The 16,411-nt window shown below is 42.3% G+C and overlaps 1 protein-coding gene and 1 pseudogene across 1 annotated transcript in view; one reads left to right on the top strand and one right to left on the bottom strand.

Annotated features, from left to right (window-relative positions):
- Positions 1–1,590: 1,590 nt before the first annotated feature.
- On the bottom strand, positions 1,591–1,735 carry LOC118672569 (annotated as a pseudogene).
- Positions 1,736–7,092: 5,357 nt separating this feature from the next.
- The window catches only part of METTL16 (methyltransferase like 16), a 68,052-nt gene continuing 58,733 nt past the window's right edge, over positions 7,093–16,411 (top strand). Inside the window, exons 1-2 of the mRNA XM_036341060.1 lie at positions 7,093–7,250; positions 14,050–14,177. Coding sequence (XP_036196953.1) covers positions 14,050–14,177 — 128 coding nt within the window. The 5' untranslated portion in view covers positions 7,093–7,250. The remainder of the gene's footprint in view (positions 7,251–14,049; positions 14,178–16,411) is intronic.

The raw sequence follows: 16,411 nt of genomic DNA, 5'->3' as shown, positions 1-16,411 counted from the left end.
ACGATTGAAATTTCTTTTGAGAGCCAAATTTTTTAAACTTAAACTATATAGCTAGGTACATTGTTATTAACTTAATTAGGGTACTCCTAAGGCTTAGGTCGGAAGAGCCACACTCAAGGGGCCAAAGAGCCGCATGTGGCTCGCGAGTCGCAGTTTGCCGACCACGGAGTCAGGGTGCTTGTTAAAAATGCAGATTCTCTGCCGAAACCGGTTTGGCTCAGTGGATAGAGCGTCGGCCTGCGGACTGAGGGGTCCCGGGTTCGATTCCGGTCAAGGGCGTGTACCTGGGTTGCGGGCACATCCCCAGTGGGGGGTGTGCAGGAGGCAGCTGATCGATGTTTCTCTCTCATCGATGTTTCTAACTCTCTATCCCTCTCCCTTCCTCTCTGTAAAAAATCAATAAAATATATTTTTTAAAAAAATGCAGATTCTCTGACCCCCTCCTCAGACTGAATCTGACTCTGGGGTGCAGCCCTGGAACCTGATGCTTAACAAGTTCCCCAGATGATCCGTGTGCTCGCTGGTGTTTGGGAGCTGTTGCTCTAAGCACTGCCATTAGGGAGCTCAGGTCACCTCCAGGTACATTCAGACACTCTCCCAACAGTTCCCCATAAGGAACAAGTCGAATCCCATCTTCTCACGACCTTTCCCCTACTTCCACCATCTCCCCGCTCCCCCAGCAGGGATAGGAAGGCCACTTAAATCGTAGCATCTCTGTATACAAGATGTGCATCCCAGCACTGTTCACAGCAAAGAAAAACGAAACAGCTGCCTGCCCGTGAACTTCTGCTCCAATAATATAATGGTATATCTTTCCAACGGAATGCTCTGTAACTATTCAAAGTGACTTTTTGTTTTTTGTTATGCCAAGTGCTGAGGTCCTAGAAAGCCTCAGCGTATTGTTTGTGGATTCCAAAGAAATAACCCGGAGGACTGGCTGTGAAAGACATGGGTTTATTAGGACTTACGTGTGCACCTTTAGCCACCGACTGTGAAGTTTACTAGGTGCCACCAGTGAATTTGTCCCACTCAAGTCCCATCTGGTTTGTGGATGGGTCACACTGGTGGCGGCCTGCCGGTGCTATTGTTTTGTTGCCGTTGCTCAGAATTTCCCAAGGCTGAAAACAGAAAATCAGGGCATGCAGGGGGCGGGGGACGTGCCTGTGCACAAACTGTGAGAGATCAAAACTCTAGCTACTTACAATCCCGTTCACATCTAGAAGCAGTTTCTCTTTGGCCTTTCTTAGACTGAGTTGCTGGCCAGTTTCCCAAGCTCTCACAGTCCATTTACAGATGGCCTTCATTATATTTCCACAGGGTGGGAGGAAGAGTTAGAATATGAGAAGGAGCCCATGTTCCCATTTATCATATATTTTTATTATTGCATCTCCACTTCCTTCTTCCTTTCTTTTTTTAATTGATTTGAGAGGGGGGAGGGAAGCATCGATTGGCTGCCCCCTGCCGGCCCCCTAGCCAGGGATCAAACCCGAAACCTGGGTATGTGCCCTGACTGGGAATCAAACCCACCTTCTCATATATACAGTTTCACACTCCAACCAATTGAGCCACACTGTCCAGGGCATTTTTTTTTAATGTGCCCCAGGCATGAAACAGCTCTGGCCACCAACATTGTCATCAAGGTAGGATAAACTTAGGACAGTACGTCTGCCTTGCCCCTGACTGTTTTAAGAGCGACACCACCAATCAGGTGTCTCCTTGCCCATTGCCAGGGAATCTGTATCTCCGCTTTCACTCAATCTTTACAAAGTATGTTAAATTATACAGTTTCTACTTTTGTTTGAATTTTCTACATAAGTAGGCAGCTATGTATATAAAAGCCAAGCGACTGAAGGGCAGAATGATCAGGACGACCAGTGGCTATGACATGCACTGCAGCAGCCAACAGGCCAGATCGGGGGTGGGGCCAGCCAGCCAACCACTGGAGGCCCTCCCCCCTGCCGTCCCTGCCCCCGATCGACACCCCCACCCCACCCCAATCACTGAAGTGTGACCTTCAGTGATTCTAAGTAAGTAAACGCTCTCTAGCCTTCATAGACCGGGAACCTGAATGACGAGTGATCAGGTGGAAAACTGCTCACAGTCTGGACCGTCAGTCAGGTGTCCAGGAGAGGTGCCCAGCACAACCACCATCTTCCTGCATTCTCTCTCCACTGCTTACTACCAAAGAGAGCAGCCACATCACTCCACGGCCTCTCTTTAGAGGGCTTGTCAGCGGGGAACTAAACTGCATTACCTGTCTAGGGAGAGGCTTAGAAATGGAAGCTGTAAGTGTCTCTGACACTAAAGCGCCTTTGAAGCTTCAACTCATCCGAAAGCCAACAGCAAACATGTATACACCCTGCAAAGGTCTTTGACCCTAATAACTCCCCCTGGCCGGCCCTGCCCCCCAGTCGCCCCCTGCCCCGCCCCCCAATCAGGGGCAGGCGGCTGGACCCCACCGGTGCATGAATTCATGCCTCGGGCCTCTAGTTATCTTTATAATTGGAAAAACACAATGAAATACAAAATACAGAAACATCTAGAAGCATTTGCTGGATATTTTTAAAGGAGCTGGTTTAGATTATTCAACAAGTCCTGTAACAAATATCTTTAAATTATCAAAGGAAATTCTACAGGAAAATTTTCTAGATCTAAGGGCCTGAGTTTCCAGATTAAAAGAGCTCACCAAAAGGCTAGCAGAACAAACGAAAAAAAAAAAAAAAAAAAAAAAAGCAGATGTTTGTCATTAAATTCCAGAACACCAGGAATAAAAAGAAGATCGTAAGCACTTCCAAAGAGAAAACAGGAAAAACAGGCCAAATACAAAGTATCAAGAATCAGAGCGGTGTTTGGAACATTTGGGAAAAAGTAGTGAAATAGAGAGAAGCACACAGAAAACTAAGCAAGTAAAAATATGACAAATGATAATTTCAGGGAAACCAAACAGTTGTTCAAGAAAGAAAACATAATTAGAGTACTGAAGTCAGCATAATGTAATGCCTAGAATTGATCAAATGAAATTGGAGCATATGCATATTATTTAGAAATATGGTTAAAAACAAGGGAAAAAGTTAAAGGAATTGAAAGTAATTGCCTCTGGGGAATGGGACAGAGGTATGGCGAAAAGACTTGTATTTTGCCAGAGGCCTTGTAGCAGTGTTTTTTTAAGCTATGCACACTCATTATTTTTATAATAAAAGTTGGAACACACATACCCTGCTGATGGAATGTAAAATGATGAAGTCATTAATTTAAAAAGTTAAACATAGTGTTACCATATGACCTGGCAATTCCACTCTTACGAATATATTCAAGAGAATTGAAAACAAGTGTTCAAACAAAAACATGTACACGAATAGTTCACAATAGCCAAAAAACGGAAACAATCCAAATGTCCATCAACTGATGAATGGATAAGTAAAATGTGGTTTATATATCCTAAGTGGAATATTATTCAGCCATAAAAAGGAATGATTGATGCGTGGCCGCAGTAGTTGAACGTCAACCTGTTCTAATCCAAAATTGTTGAGACCTGTTGTTCTAATGCAAAATTGCTGATTGCGGACCAATAAGAGATGCATACAAATAACAACAAAGAACAAATTGGGGTGAGCACCTTAATAAAATGACAAACCAAGTACTATGGCGTTTCAAAGGAAGAAGAAGTCACATCTGGATGGAGGACTCAGGAAGTATGGGTGAAGTGGCAATTTGTGATGGAACATAAAGTATGTATAGGTTGTAGACAGTTGAAACAGTGGGATGGAGAAGAGGGGCAGCTTGAGGAGAGAGAGAAGGAGGGGGAGGCGAGGAGAGAGAGAGAGAGAGAACACAAAGAATGTTCAGGAACCAGAAGTACAGTGAGTTTGGCTGGAGGGTGGCTAAACATGGGAAGAAAAGAGTAGGACTCTGTTCTGCATGGTCTTGTATGCTAGGGTGAAGTCATATTAAATATAAATGGGAAGAGTCAATATTGTACAGATGCCGATTCTCTCAGAATTGATCTTTATATTTAATGTAATAACAATAAAACATCTCGAAAGGATTTTTGTAGAAAACTCAGTAAAATGGTTCCTGAGTTTATTTGGAAGCATAAACTTGTGAGAAGAGTTAGACAATAAAAAGCTACGGTGCCCTAGCCGGTTTGGCTCAGCGGATAGGGCGATGGCCTGCAGACCAAAGGGTCCCGGGTTTGATTCCAGTCAAGGGCAGGTACCACGGTTGCAAGCTCCTCGCCGGCCCAGGGCCTGGTTGGGGCATGTGCAGGAGGCAACCAATGGATGTGGTTCTCTCACATCGATGTTTCTGTCTTTCCCTCTCTCTTCCACTCTCTCTAAAACATCAATGAAAAATATCCTCAGGTAAAGATGAACAAAAAACAAAAACAAAAACAAAAATCTATGGTAATTAAAACAAATGTGTACATGTATAGAAATAGGCAGACAGATCAATGAAACAAGCCTAGAAATGAACCCAAGCATATATGGGAACTATAGAAATTACTAAGAAGACAATTCAAATTGATGGGTTAAAAACGGGTTCAAATGAAATAGGCCAGTCACAAAAAGGTAAATGCTGTATGATTCCACTTATATAAGCTATCTAAAATGGTCAAATTCATAGAAACACAAAGTGGAATTGTGATTACCAGGGCCTAGGAGGAGAGAGACAAGGGGAATTGTTGTTTAATGGATATAGAGTTTTGGTTTTGCAAGTTGAAAGTTCTGGAGATCTGTTTCACAACAATGTTCACAAAATTAACACTACTGAACTGTACAGTTCGAAATGTTTAAGATGCCCGGCCAGCATGGCTCAGTGGTTGAGTATCGACCTATGAACCAGGAGGTCATGGTTTGACTCCTGGTCAGGGCACATGCCCGGGTTGCTGGCTCTATCCCCAGTGTGGGGTGTGCAGGAGGCAGCCAATCAATGATTTTTTCTCATCATTGATGTTTCTCGCTCTCCCTTTCTGAAATCAATAAAAAATATATTTTTTTAAAAAATGGTTAAGACAGTAAACTTTATGTTATGTGTATTTTACTACAATAAAAACACCTTAAGGGTAGTGAAACATTCAGCTAGCCATTTAGAAAAGGTCCATACCTCACTAGATTCCAGACAGATTAGATATAACGATAGTGAATATTTAAAGAATGAACACCAATCCTCTTCATACTCTTCCCAAAATATTGAAGAGGAAGGAACACTTTCACACTCACTCTAGATTACCCTGAAACAAGAATCAGACAATGATACCACAAAAAAAGAAATCTATACCAATATCCCTTATTAATATTAATGCAAAATCCTCAACAAAATACTAGCAAACCGAATTCAACAGCATATTAAAATACAATATGACTAAGTGGGTCTACTCTTGGAATGCAAGGAAAGTTTAGCATATGAAAATCAATTAATATACCACATAAACCGAATGAAGGGGGAAAAACCAAATGTAGACAAAGCATTTGACAAAGTTAAGCACCATTTTCTGATAAAAACACTCAACAAACTAGGAACAGAAGGAAACTACCTCAAGATAATAAAGGCTATACAGAAATGAAAAGCCCCAGCTAATGGCATACTCAATGGTGAAAGACCAAAAGCTTTTTCTTTAAGATGAGCAGCAATAAGACAAGAATGCCTGCTTATGCCACTTCTGTTCAACAGAGTACTGGAAGTTCTAGCCAGATCAATTAGGCAAGGAAAAGAAAGAAAAAGCATCAAAATTGGAAAGGAAGAAGTAAAATTACCTCTGTTCACAGATGACATGATCTTATATGTAGAAAACCTCAAGGATTCCAACAAAAAGAGGTAGAATAAACAGATTCTGCAAGGTTGCAGGATGCAAAATCAATACACAAAAATCAGCTCCATTTACAATAGCATGGAAAAGTATAAGATACTTTTGAATACACAATAACCAAAGAGGTTTGTATAAGTTTGCTAGGGCTTCCACAACAAACTACCACAGACTAGGTAGCTTAAACAACAGAGATTTCTTTTCTCACAATTCTGGAGGCTTGGAAGGCCAAGATCCAGGCATCAGCAGGTCTGGTTTCTCCCGAGGTCTCTCCGTGGCTCCAGATGGGCATCTTCTTGCTGTGTCCTTTCTTGGCTACCCCTCTGCGTTGTCTGCGACCTAATCTCCTCTCCTCATAAGAACACCAGTCATACTGTACTAGGGACGACTCTGAAAACTTGACTTGGTCTTTTAAAATTCATTCAGTTTGGTACAGAGTGAACTCTTTTGATTTGAAGACTTGTATCTTTCTCAGCTTCAGGAAATTTCTTCCATTCTTTTTCTTTTCATCCTCATCCGAGGATATGCTTTCATTGATTTAACAGAAATAGGAAGGGAGAGGGAGAGAAAAAGAAAAGCATCAGTTTGAGAGAGAAACATGGATGGGCTGCCTGACCTGGGATCCAACTGCAACTTAGACATGTGCCGGGACCAGGAACCGCGACCTGGGCACGTAATAGACCTTTTTACGTCTATTGTAAAATGGGTAAACTAATGCTCACTCTACTTACCAGAGGGTAAAAATTAGTACAACCGCGTTGAAAAGAAAAATGAAATGTATTTCATAGTGCTTCCAGCTCCAGGCAGGTAAAGATACACAAAGAACGTGGACTTGATGTCATCTGGGTGTAAGACCTTGAGCAAACGATCCCCAGCTACTCTTTCCACCTCACAGTTTATCTGTGATGTTTAAATGAGACATCCCAGTAGAGAGACCTGTTGCACAACCAACGCTAATTGCCCGCCACCAAATCTAAAAGCCGTCTCCCCCGCCCCACTTCCATCCCTATATTTCCTGACCAGCCCCCGAGACTACGGCTTAGTAAGTCTAGAGTGAGGTCCAGAAAGCAATTAAAAAAAAAAAAATCTACATTTGTCAAAAGTTACCTAGCAGATTCTAATGCAGGTACCTCCACCAAGGACTCAGCTTGCTACCACGCCTCCTCCTCCCGCCCCGCCCCGCCCCGCCTTTTTTTTTTTTTTTTTTTTTTGTTAGAAGGCGCCGCTAACTCCAAGTCTCGCGACAGTTTATTCTTTCTTCAGACTCTACTACAGATCGCGCGAGGTGTTCATCGTCCAATCGCGAGGCTGGGTGGCTGCCCAAGATGGCGGCGCGCTGGGAGCGTAACATCTGCGTTTCTAGGAGCTTCGCGCTGCATATGGTTTGAGACTAGGGGTTAGAGGCCCGCTCCAGATTGGTGGTTTGGCTGGAACTTGGCCCGCAGAGGTAAGTCACTTACTTTCACGATGGTGACGAGTTCACTTAGCCCATGGATCACCCAGGTTCCTCATTCTCGGGTGCTGGACTCCGGGGGTCTAGGGAGAGAGACCCGATAGGGGTTGGGGTGTGTGTGGGGTGAGGAGTTGACTAATAGAACGGGGACCACGACTGAAGTAGGGAAGGCCCCCGGGACTGAGGAGGTTCGGAGAGATCGGAAACTGAGGCGGGAAGGCAAACCGAATGGCTAAGATGAAGTGTGGAGCAGTGGGAGAGATGGAGAGCGGGCCGTGGCGGGACTTGGAAGGAAAAGTCGGGTTTATGAAGGAAGGCAACAAGGAAAAAGGGAGATTGGGGCTGACGTGGGAGGAATTTGTTAAGAAGGGATTCGAAATTCTGAAAGCGACATCTAGATTGCGTTAAGGTGCGTGGTAGTGGAAGAAGATTATTTAAGGCTCCAGAGAAACCAAGGCAACAAGTAGCGTCAGGGTTCGACTGCTTTGGTTTTTTTTTACGACCGACTCGGTCAGCCCGGAAGAAAAAGCCCCAACCTTAGGACTGAGCCTCTTTGGGAGTCAAGATGGGCGACTCTTCACCCGAATGAGGTGCTGTGTTTCCGAGAGAAGAGTCACACACCAGGGTTTTCAGTCAGCGAGTACCGAGTGCTTGCTCTCCCAGGACCGGATTGCCTAGTTTGCTGCTGGGAAATCGCGTGAACAAGACAGACGAAAGATTTTCCCTCATGAAGCTCACTGGCATGGCAGATTTAAAAAAGAAAAAAAGGGGAAAAAAGGGAAATATATGGAATGTATGGAATGCCAAATGGGCAAGTTCTGTGTAGAAGTTCGAAGCAAGTAAGGGAAACCAGGAGTGCGTTCACTACTGCAGTTTTTAAGTAAAGATAGTAGGAAAGGCATCAGTGAGGTGACAGCTGATTCAGAGACCTGAACAAGGCCCGGGTATCTTGCATGGATGTGTTTCTGGTCGGAGAAAAGTCCACGCGGACCATGCAAACACGAAAGCCCTGAGGCAGGAGTATACCAGAATTGACAAACAGCAAGGAGGCCCCTGCAGCTAAGGGCAGGATGGGCCAGGAAGAGGAAAGTAGATTAGGTAAGACTTAGAGAGAAGGAGGTGACCATGCTGATGGCGGGTGAGAGGTGACACTGAGCTAAATTGAGGAACATGGTAGATTTAGCGGAGAGCCCGTTGCCTGTATGAGGAGCTTGGTTCGCAAAGAAGTGGCTTTATTGACTCATTCTGTTCTGACCAAAAAGGTTGAGTAAGGTAGGAAATGAATTGAATCTGCCATATGTGAACGAAAAAGGGTCTATGCAGTAAACCTGACAGGCTCATGGGGGCCACATGGCAGGCCTGATAAGCTCAGTCACCAAAATAACCACACACCATGGTCTGATCATAATAAATCCCAATTGGCCAGGTCATAGTGGGTAGTTACATCCCAGGCCTGTAGCTCTCTTTGCAAAGGTCAGTCTTTATCTTCAATGAGCCCTGTCCATTGGTCTTACGCATTTAGGATAACATACCTTTAAAATGTCAGAGTGAATGAAGGAAAATGAAAATGCCTGTATGTCTGGAGCACAGTGATGGAAGGGGGAAGTGGCAACAAATGAGGCTGGAGGGAAAGGCAAGGCGTAAATCAGCGGTTCTCAACCTGTGGGTCGCGACCCCTTTGACGGTCAAATGACCCTTTCACAGGGGTCACCTAAGACCATCCTGCATATCAGATATTTACATTACGATTCATAACAGTAGCAACATTACAGTTATGAAGTAGCAACGAAAATAATTTTATGGTTGGGTCACAACATGAGGAACTGTATTTATTTATTTATTTATTTTTTTAAACATTTTTTTTAATATATTTTATTGATTTTTTACAGAGAGGAAGGGAGAGAGATAGTCAGAAACATCGATGAGAGAGAAACATCGACCAGCCGCCTCCTGCACATCCCCCACCGGGGATGTGCCCGCAACCCAGGTACATGCCCTTGACCGGAATCGAACCTGGGACCTTTCAGTCCACAGGCCAACGCTCTATCCACTGAGCCAAACCGGTTTCGGCGAGGAACTGTATTTAAAGGGCCAGAAGGTTGAGAACCACTGGCCTAGACGATCTATACCAGTGATGGCGAACCATTTGAGCTCAGCATGTCAGCATTTTGAAAAACCCTAACTTAACTTTGGTGCCGTGTCACATATAGAAATTTTTTGATATTTGCAACCATAGTAAAACAAAGATTTATATTTTTGACATTTATTTTATATATTTAAAGGCCATTTAACAAAGAAATATCAACCAAAAAAATAAGTTCGCGTGTCACCTTTGACACGCGTGTCATAGGTTCGCCATCACTGAATACCTTGTTAATAATTTTGGACTTTATCAGCCTAATAGCTTTAGGAAGCCACTGAGGGGATTTAGCAAAGAATATTCAGATTTGTGTGGGATGGGATAGAGAAGACTTGTCTGCTATGTGAAAAGTGGACTGCAGGGGCAAGATCGGTTATAGAGAGATCAGTTTCCGTAATCCAAGAAAGATGATAATGACCTGGGTTAGTAATGTGTAGTTGTGAAGGGTGAAAAATTATCAGGAAATAATGAGGAGATAGAGAATGTTCAGGACATGGTGTGTTTGGAATTGGGGAGGTGGGGTGGAGAAGATACTAAAGATTTCTGGATTGTGCACCAGAAGAAAGATCGTGGTGTCATTCAGTGAAATAGGGAAGGTCAGATGAGGGCCATTTGGGGGTGGGTAGAAGTTATTTAACTTTGGACATGTTGTGCATGAAATACTTTTGAACCATTCAAATGAGAAGTCTAGCGGGCAATTGGATATATGATTTGGAAAGGTCTGGGGTGAAGACAGTTCTTTTTTGAAAATGGTTGTTAAGTTTGCAGGGTAGAAAGCTGTCAAAAAACATTTCTGAAATAGAGTGAACAGATTTACGACTATGTAAAATTACATCTCAAACAAAGCTTGCAAAGAAAAGGTGCTTGTTGCTAGGGGATATGGCTTAATAGGGGATATGGCCTAACCGGGAGATCAAGGAAGGAAAGACATTCCTGAAGAAGAGATGCTTGAAGTGTGATAGTAAGGGTGTGATAGTAAGGATGAGTGGGAATTCATCAGGTGAGGTGGGGTGGGAGGAGATGGGGGGGGGAGACATTATAGACCAGCGATTTTTAATTGATGTGCCACGAGAATTTTTAAAACATGTAATACCTGACTATTTAGGTTAAAAAAAAAAAAAGGCAACAGCCCACACAGCAATAGCTGTCCTCTGTGAATAAATACGTAAATAAATTTTTGTCAGATCAGTAAAAAATGTAATAGGTTTTTTGGTGTACTGCAGAATTTTAGTAATTAGTTTAAGTGCCATGAGATGAAAAAGGTTGGAATCGCTCTCATAGACAAGGAGTAGAGTAATCTGTGTAAAGATCCAATTGCCAGAGTGGAGGAATAGAAGAATGAGCTCAGGGGTGTGTGAGAGAGACTTAAGCTGAGAGTGAAGAAATAGGTGAATCCACACCAGGCTGGACCTAATTTGTATGCTGAAGTGAGGTTTTTTGTTTTTATCCTAAGAGTAAGGTTTTGAGCAAGTGGGCATACGAGGAGGATGTAATGAGGTTTGTGTTTAGAAATGATCACTGCGGCCCTAACCGGTTTGGCTCAGTGGATAGAGCGTCGGCCTGCGGACTGAAGGGTCCCGGGTTCGATTCCGGTCAGGGGCATGTGCCTTGGTTGCGGGCGCATCCCCAGTGGGGGGTGTGCAGGAGGCAGCTGATCGATGTTTCTCTCTCATTGATGTTTCTGGCTCTCTATCCCTCTCCCTTCCTCTCTGTGAAAAATCAATAAAATATATTTTAAAAAAAGAAAAAAAAAGAAATGATCACTGCAAAGTGGAAAAAAGAATGGAGAGAATAAAAGTGGAGTCAGGGAGACCAATTCAGAGACTGCTATAGCAATCTAGGTAACTTGTATTTGGCTTATATTGATGGAAACGGAAAAATTGATGGATTTGGGAGATTTTTAGTAGATTAAATCCACATGACTGTTATTTCTTGGAATATGAGAGGGATAGAGAGCTATCAGGTGACTCCTAGGTTTCTGGCTTACATAATACTGTTTAGATGAATGCTCATTATAAAAAAGAGTGGAAAATGCAGAATGGTATAAAGAAAAAAGAAAAATCACCTACCATGCAGAGATATGTAGTATTCTAAAATATTTTTTAAATTACCAACTACTTAGAGATTTACTAAACCACTGGCTTTTCTTCTAGTTTTAATTTATTGCTATAAATACATTCACTTTTTTCCTCTTTATAATCTGGTAGAAGACAAATTATGTTTGTTTTCATTTGGTTTTAGCTACCTAGAAGTGACAAGGCTGACATTTATAAAGGAAGTTGGAATAGAAGATAATTTTTGAAACTTAAGTGATTTTTGGTACACTACAAATTATCAGTCCATGCAAGGCTACTGTAAAATTAACCTCTGATTATAATATTCTTGGCTGTAGATTATAGTACCTTCTGCTACTTTGATATTTTTAAAGGCATAATTTCCAATTTTCTTTCCTTGGTTAAAAAAAAAAAAGATTCATCATATGCTGTGTATATTATTGTGACAAAATATATATAACAAAATTTATCATTTTAACCACTTTTAAGTATACTATTCAGTGACGTTAAATATATTCAGTGTTGTGCGACCATCAACACTATGCATTTCTAGAAGTTTTTAATCCTAAACAGAAACCGCGTACCCATTAAAGAATGACTCATCATTTCTCCCTCTCCCAAACCCACAGAAAAATCTATTCTACTCTACCTGTATGAATTTTCCTAATCTTGGTACCTCATATAAATGGGATAATACAATATTTAACATAATACAATACCCCTTTTGGATGTGGCTTGTTACCCTTGTTTTTAAAATTTGTCCATGCTTAGCATGTATCAGAATTTCATTCTTTTTTATGGTTAAACTAGAGGCCCGGTGCACGGATTCATGCCCTGGTGGGGTCCCTTAGCCTGCTCTGTGCCCTCCTGCAATCCGGGACCCCTCGGGGGATGTCGGACTGCTGAGATCCGGCTGAAACCGGTAGTCCAACATTCCCCGAGGGATAAAGTAGTGTGTGAAGCGGCAGGCGGCTGGGGAGGAACCTGGACCTGGCACTGGGCTGCTCACCCTCATCCTGGCCCTGTGGACCCTGCCTCTGCTGCTTGATAGCGCTGCCACAGAGGCAGGAGAGGCTCCCAGCGCTCGCCAGCCGTGAGCCCAGCATTGGCACCAGTCAGTCAGTCAGTCAGCTGAGCAGCCCTCACTGTGAGAATGCACTGACCACCAGGGGGCAGCTCCTGCATTGAGTGTCTGCCCCCTGGTGGTCAGTACGTGTCATAGCGACCAAACAGCCTACTGGTTGAGAGGTCACTTAGGGTTTTATATATATATAGGAAGCCTAGTGCATGAAATTCATGCACTCCAGGGGAGAGGGTCCCCTCTCAGCCTGGCCTGCGCCCTCTTGCAGTCCGGGACCCCATGGGGAGTCGGCCTAAGCCGTCAGTCGGACATCCTTAGCACTGCCACGGAGGCAGGAGAAGCTCTCACCACTGCCACTGTACTCACCAGCCATGAGCCCGGCTTCTGGCTGAGCAGTGCTCCCCCTGTGGGAGCACACTGAACACCAGGGGGCAGCTCCTGCATTGAGTGTCTGCCCCCTGGTGGTCAGTGCACATCATAGTGACCAGTTGTTCCACTGTTCGGTTGATTTGCATATTAGCCTTTTATTATATAGGACTAGAGGCCCAGTGCACAGATTCGTGCACGGATGGTGCCTGGCTGCCGCACCCCAATTGGGGCCAATTGAGGCCAGCTGGCTCGGGAGAGAAGATGTGAGAGGTGGGCTGCTGGGGGAAGGGGTCAGGCGAGGTGCCCGGCCAGCCCTGCCCCAATTTGGCCAGTTGGCAGGCTGCAGTGAGCATCACAGAGATCAGTCATTCTGGTCATTTTAGTCACTTGGCTTTTATATATATAGATATAGATAATATTCCATTGTATGCATATACCACATTCTATTTATTCATCTCTACAGTGGGGCCTTGACTTATGAGTTTAATTCATTCCGTGATGGAGCTCATTAACTCGAATTACTCTGTCAACTCAGAGCAAAAAATGGGCCAAGAGACGGCTTGTATCTCGGAAAAACTTGTTAGTCAGGACACTCGTAAGTCAAGGCCCCACTGTGTATGGATATTTGGGGTTGTTTCCACCTTTTGGCTGTTGTGAATATGATGCTATGAACATTGGTAAACAAATATATATTTGTTTTTAGTTTTTTTGCGCATACTTTGGATTGGAAATGCTGGATCTTATGGTGGTTCTGTTTTTTAACTTTTTAAAGAACCACCAAATTGTTTTCCATAGTAGTTGTACCGTTTTATGTTCCCACCTGCAATACATGAGGGCTCTAATTTTTTCATATCCTTTCCAACATTTATTATTTTCTTCTAAAAATTTTTAAATAATTGCCAGCCATCATAATGGGTAAAGTGGTATCTTATTGTGGTTTTGATTTGCATTTCTCTAATGACAGATCATGATGAGCATCATTCATATTCTTATTTGTTATATACATTTAAAAAATATATCTTCTACTTTCTCACTTGATTGGTAAGGATGTGTTGACTGTAACTGTTGACTTGGCAACCATAGGTTTTCCCCATTAATATATTTTTAAACTAAATATGTTCGTTTTTTTCCTTTTTTTTCTTTTTAAAGATGGCTCTGAGTAAATCAATGCATGCAAGAAATAGATACAAGGACAAACCTCCTGACTTTGCATATCTGGCATCCAAATATCCAGATTTTAAGCAACATATTCATATAAATCTGAATGGAAGAGTGAGGTAGGTAACAGATGAAGAATTCTGGATACTGTATTATTCTAGTGTAATCTGAATGGATACAGTGTAGTGGAAAGTGTACTGGACTGATAGTAGACCTGAATACTAATCCTAGACATTTTATTAAACATCTTATCTGACCTTGGACAAATTACGTAACGCTTTGGATTTCAACTTTTAACCTATAAGGTGAGAGGATTGGACCAAATGTTTTTTAGTTTCCATCTTTAAAAAAAACAAAACCCTCTAAATGTCCAAATTATTACTTACCCATCAGAGATCCCGGAGTAACTGCAGAAACCTTAAAATTGTGCTCTGAAACTTGGTAGCTGGTGCGCTGGCTAGTGTGGCTCAGTTGGTTGGACATTGTCCCGTGCATGCAAAAGTTGCTGGTTTGATTCCCAGTCAGGGCACATGCCCAGGTTGTGGGGTCAATCCGTGATAGGGGACGTTCAGGAAGCAATCGATTGATGTTTCTCTCTCTCTCTCTCTGTCTCTCTCCCTCTCCCTTCCTCTCTCTGTAAAGATCAATTTTTAAAAATCTAAAAAAATAAAATCAAACTTGGTGGCTGGTGAGCGTCTAAAGTCTTTTTTTTTTTTTTAAGTGTGTTATTTTGAGGTAGGAATATAATAGCCATGATATCAAAACTGTGATTTCACAGATATTATTACTTAGGATGTCACTACATTTAAGTTAAAAAGTTGATTTTAAAAAATTGAGAAAATAGTATGACTGCTTCAGGAAATGACTAAGATTATAATAATGGTATGGGAGATTATAATAACTAATGTGTATGATATACCCTTGAGAAGGAAACGTTTGATTGCATTCCTAAACTCTATGGGAGTTACAGAGTGGATGGAAATTCCAAGTCAGCCTGGGGAAAGGTGTGGTGATTTAGCTATGGGTGCCGGAGAAGGAGGAAGAGGATTTTTGTGGAGAAGAGACAAGGTAAGGAATAATAGGATCATTGCGCTGATCTCTTCCTTTCTCTTAGCAGTCTTCTTATGACTTTAGAAACAGAGGTCCTAGGGCAGGACTTAACCTGGGGACCAAGATACCTTAGAAATCATATAAAAGTATTTAAAAATATATTTATGTTCATTTTTCTGGGAAATAATCCTTAGTTTTCATTTGTCTACTTCATTCAGTAAAAAGTTGACTCACAGCCCCAATTATTAATGCTTGTACTACTTAATATTTATTGATTGACCATTCTGTGCTAAGTTCTAGAAGAGCCACAATAAATAAGAATGACAAGCGGTTGTGTGTTACCTGCTGTTGAGTTGGCTCTGATTCCTGGTAACCCTATGAATGAGTGATGTCCACAATGTCCTGTCCTTAACAAGCCCTGCTCAACTCCACAGATTCACTTCTCTGACATTTTAGAGTCAGTCCATCTCATATTTGGTCTCCTCTTTTCCTGCCCAGCAGTATTGTCTTTTCCAGAGAACCTTGCCTCTCGCGATGTGCCCAGAGTAGGACAGCTTCAATTTTGTCGTTTTTGCTTCCAGCGATGTTTCAGGCTTAACTTGCTCTAGGACCCACTTGTTCATCTTTCTGTTGGTCCAGGGCCTTTAGAGCTTTCCTCTAACACCATATTTCAAATGAATCAATTTTTTTCTGTCCAACTTTCACATCCATACATAGTAATTGGGAATACGAGGGTGTAGTCTCTAATGACACATTTTGCTCTTGGTGATCTTTCCTAATTCTTCCATTTCTGCCCTTTTGAGTCTCAGTCTTCTCTTGATTTCTTGGCTACAGTCTCCATTTGAATTGATGACTGAACCAATATAAGCAAAATCTTTTTTTTTTTTTTTTTTTATAAGCAAAATCTTTAACAATTCCAGGGTCTTCTTTCAAAGTTAAAGTTATGTATTTCTTCTACAGTTTTTCGTCTTGATGTTCAAATACAGTCTTGCTTTGGCACTTTCTTCTTTCGTTTTCATTGGAAGTTGTTTCAAATCATTGCTACTTTCTGCCAGTAAGATGGTGTCGTCTGCACATCTTAAGTTATTCATAGTACTTCTACCAATTTTCACTCCTCCCCCTGAGTCTGGCCCAGTTTTTCATATATGTTTTGCCTACAGATTAGAATAGGAAAAGACAAAAAAAAACTATCTTTGCAGTTTACACACCAGTGGGGAAGGTGGACAAATAAACAAACAATTAACCTTGTTTGCCTCAGTGTGTCAGAATATGTGGGGTGTGCAGTGGAATCACATAAAAGGGA

The sequence above is a fragment of the Myotis myotis genome, unplaced genomic scaffold, assembly GCF_014108235.1.
Source record: "Myotis myotis isolate mMyoMyo1 unplaced genomic scaffold, mMyoMyo1.p scaffold_m19_p_17, whole genome shotgun sequence".
NCBI classification, from domain to species: domain Eukaryota; kingdom Metazoa; phylum Chordata; class Mammalia; order Chiroptera; family Vespertilionidae; genus Myotis; species Myotis myotis.
The sequence above is the reverse complement of the archived record's forward strand: the minus strand, read 5'-3'. Positions and strand labels throughout refer to the sequence as shown.